The sequence below is a fragment of the Mytilus californianus genome, unplaced genomic scaffold, assembly GCF_021869535.1.
Source record: "Mytilus californianus isolate M0D057914Y unplaced genomic scaffold, xbMytCali1.0.p SCAF_7, whole genome shotgun sequence".
NCBI lineage: Eukaryota > Metazoa > Mollusca > Bivalvia > Mytilida > Mytilidae > Mytilus > Mytilus californianus.
The window spans coordinates 101,498,376-101,502,711 of record NW_026262723.1 but is presented as its reverse complement, the minus strand read 5'-3'; the positions used below and the strand labels follow the sequence as shown (position 1 = coordinate 101,502,711).

The window sequence follows — 4,336 nt, the reverse complement described above, 5'->3', positions numbered from 1 at the left end:
ATACTGTTTTTACTTTTCAGTATGTTGAGAGAAATTCAGAGTAAGCGTTCCCCTTCCCTTTTCACGAATGTGACCTACCGAATTCGACTATTTACCGGCTTTGTAACAAAATAAGCAATACGAAGGGTGCCACATATGGAGCAGGATTTGCTTCTACTTCCGTAGCACATGAAATCACCCCTAGATTTTGGTGGGGTCCATGTTGTTTTTGTACCCCTTTTAGTGAAATTTTGTTCACGCATCATTGTCAATATAATGGAAATTAATGCGACTGTCGTACAAGTGAGAGGTTTAGCGCTATAAAACCAGGTTCAATCCACCATTTTCTACATTTGAAAATGTCTGTACCAAGTCAGGAATATGACAGTTGTTGTCCATTCGTTTGATGTGTTTTATCATTTGATTTTGCCATTTGATTAGGGACTTTCCGTTTTGAATTTTCCTCGGAGTTCAGTATTTTTTGTGATTTTACTTTTTGTTGGAAAATGAATCACAGTGGTCAAGACATCGTTTTTGAATAAATGAAATTGTATAAGAAGTGAAGCCTTAACAGTCAGGAGATAATATACCAGTATGGCCTTTATGAAAAGTTAATATCCAAAATTAATAAATCGAGGAAAGGTTATTTTCCTCGACGTCTACGGATTTAATAATTTGGAATATTAATTGTTCATGAAGGAATAAAATGCATTGTTTCTGTAATGAAAACCACACAAATACAATCAGATGAACAGATGAACATATTTTCTGCATTCTGATATTCTAAAATATTAACTGTTCGACACAGAGCAGAAAATATTTTAATCGGTCCATATATGTGCTGTGTACTCGACTATTTTTAAGAGAATAACGAGTAAAGCAAAAATTAAAACTAATAACCAAATTTAAATTCTTATGGATTATAATAGTAAAAACAACCACAAACAATACTTCTTCGAAGAATTACAGAGAAAAATTCGAAGAATTGCACAAGTTTTAACTGTACAATTTTGAATGCTAGAAATTTAAGGATTTCCCCGAGGAATTAAAGAACAGAATATCGACACAAATTTGGTCAAATTATTCTATGCGACATGTTTCGTTTATTACACCCTACCAACATGACTCCCATCATATCAAGGGTAACAGTTCAATACTTTGACATATAAACAAATATTTCTTTTTTTGGTATTAGGCCTAAAATAAAATATTGTTTGTTTCCCCAATCCCGACCGACCCGGAAAAATCGCCGCGACCGGAATAATTTTATTGCTGATTTTTGTGTAAAATTTTTTTTTATCGAAATTCGTGTGGTGGTGCGGTGCTCCTATGAAATGGAGGAGTCAAATACATAAGACATAAGAAGGAGACGCTGTTCTTCAAAGCGCCTTTGTAATCGGCATAGTTGAAAACGCCTTGATGACGCTTCTTGGCTTTCTTCTTCCACGTGGTCTCGGGTCTTTACGATATTCTCTAGATTGTTCATACATTTAAATGTCAGAACATGGACGCCGTTCTGTCGGTTTTGGTTGCCGTTTATTCGGCTGGAAACTTTAAGAAAGACTTGGTAACAAAAGTGTTGTGCAGATTTTCGAAGAAGGAAATATTTGAAGACATATGTGAGGACGGTATAGCCGATTTAAAATTGACGGAAGAGGAGGAGGATGCTCTTGACAAAAACACATCCGTGTATCCATTTCTGAAAAAAGTGGTTCTACAGAAATATTTAGTCCACACTACGGTGATGACATGAACCTGGCACTAGACTTTAATAAAGACTTTAAGTTTTTGAAATTTTGCATTGACATTGATGGGACCTCTACAGAAAAAGAAGCCTACTCCTCAAATATTGTCAATACCTTTGACAAAATGATGGGAGCTGTCAACAAACTTCCTAAGCGAAAAGAAGAAGCTATTAACAAGTTTACAGGTATGCATAATAAGTGACCGTCCCAACATCTATTTCTTGCAAGCAAAGGTAGACTTTTTTAGGATAAGGAGAGTCTCCCCACCTTTGTTTGCATTCTTTTTCTTGTTTTCTTGCAAATTTTCAAACCCTTAACCTAAATTCCCTAATGATTTCCTTATGCCCTTACTAATTTGACCCGAGGCCTGAAAGCAATTGATTTAAATTAATCATTTGGTCCCTAATAAAAGCAGACCACTCCACACTAGTCTCGTAAAAGCAGACAGCCCATACTTCTCTAAAAAGAAGGCTGCCACAATGGTAGCGTGCTCGCCTCTAGTACGGTGGCTTCAATCCCCGATGGAGTCACTGAACCAAAGGCTTTAAAATTGGTATTTGCTGCTTTTCCGCAAAAAAGTCTCTAACTGTTCAAGAATCCAGAGCATTCGACAGACTGCTAACCAAGTACGACTACTATTGTGGATCTGTTATCACACCTGAAGGTTTGCTTTTATAGTATTCCCAAAAGATTTTCTTATCACTTTTAATATATAATAACATGGTCTTGCATAGCATGATTTTGTGAACCAACATTGAATGAAAGTTCCACATTTAACACACAATAAAATATTCATACACTCTCAGTTGACTGTATTTTATATGCATGTTCCATTGAGTTATTCAGTGTTTGATATGGTTTCAATGTTTAAATCCTTCTTTCAGTGGAAAATTGCATACTTCATTCTAGTAGTACACTCTCTGACATTGAACTTGGACAGATTTCTGACAAATTATACTGCTTAATATAATAAACAGAAGGCTCAGTATTTTAGACATTTTATTCATTGAAAATTCCCAATATATATATACAAAGTACTCTAGGATATTATTTTTTATTTATTAAAGATCTCTGTTGTTCTTTTATTTCAGGTGATGCTCTTGAAGGCGTGGTGAATGTGCGCCTACAGATAGACTGTAATACACATGTGGAATTTCCGTATTATGCCTCTACCCTGGCACAGCCCGATATCTGTGCCTTCTGTGCAGCTGTGGGGTCAACAAATCCAAGATGCCATTAAAACACATCGTATTGTTCTACTAGTTTGCAGAGACTGTGTCATTATTGGAAAATTACCACCCAAGAGAAACCCAATTAAATAAATTATTTCAAATTATACATAGAGTTTTATTTAATATATCTCACATGAGGAAACTGATAGCTTGATACACCCTAGAATTTAAAATACTGCCCTATAATGATGGTTTGTAATTTCCTATTTACAAGTACCAAAAAAAACAAATTTACCAAAAAAATAAAATAATTTACCTACCTACCTACCCACACCTGACTTGATAGGGTCGGGTTTGGGGAAACAAACAATTATTTATTTTTGGCCTTATACATATCTTACCTTTGTTGTATCTCATTATGAAACGTACATCATGGTTTTAGAACAGAAACAGCCCCCAAAAATGTATAAAACAGGCCCTTCGCAGGATCACAACAGATAGAACATGATCGCGTGAAACACTTCACTTCAATTCTGCTAATTTAAATTCAAACGCTTTGATTTTTTATTTTATCGAAGATACACAAATACATAATTATAAAATTTTTAAAAAGCTTGGAATTTCATTATGGGCAATTAACCGTTTCGTATTTCCCAAAATGATGTATTGATACTTTTATTTTAGAACAAATATACATAAAATACGGAGATTTCGTGATATTAAAACACTGATTAGTATGATTTCGCGGTGATCGCCCGACTCTTACAGTTTTATAGTTTAACTTTTCACCCCAAACTGAAGTTTATCTCCTCTGTGGATGCTGTTTTATAACAGCTTTGTTTTATCCACAATTAATATATATATAATTCAACAGGTTGGAATTTATGGATGTGAATAAAATTACATATATCTGGGTATAATGTTACACAACGTGATTACAGTATTGTTGTAAACATAGAATTCCGGGCGTTCACATTTTAAATACCTAAGCTTTCAATAAATTTCTTTTTTTTTGGTACAATTGTATCTTCAAAATTAAGGGCAACAAGCGTTTGTAAATAATTACGATAGAACTGGAACCAAATATTCATGAGGGTCTGGATAGGGGTTCCTTTATATCTTTATTCTTTAATTTTTTAGATCATTTTTCTATATTTATTATGTATTGTGCATGCCCATTATTCTTTATTCTTTATAATTGTTCACCATACTCTTCTCTATTTTTTTATTATCATTTTTGCCAATTTTTCTCTATTCTTTATTTATTCTGCACCTTTTTTTTTACCATTTTTCTCTTTTCTGTAAACCCCATCCAGACTCTCATTCATCAGTGCCAAACAGAACATAAATTTATGTGGCTTTAACAGAGAAAGATATTTTAATGTTGCCATTTAATTCATGCATTTTTTTATTATCAGTTCAGCAGTTTAATGATGTCCA

General features: G+C 33.8%; 1 protein-coding gene across 1 annotated transcript; it reads left to right on the top strand.

Annotated features, from left to right (window-relative positions):
• Window positions 1-1,295: 1,295 nt before the first annotated feature.
• Window positions 1,296-3,284, top strand: LOC127708205 (uncharacterized). Its single transcript, XM_052213055.1, has 2 exons — window positions 1,296-1,909; window positions 2,816-3,284. Exons 1-2 carry the CDS (start codon window positions 1,729-1,731, stop codon window positions 2,962-2,964), a joined length of 330 nt encoding a protein of 109 aa, XP_052069015.1. The 5' UTR covers window positions 1,296-1,728; the 3' UTR covers window positions 2,965-3,284.
• Window positions 3,285-4,336: the final 1,052 nt, after the last annotated feature.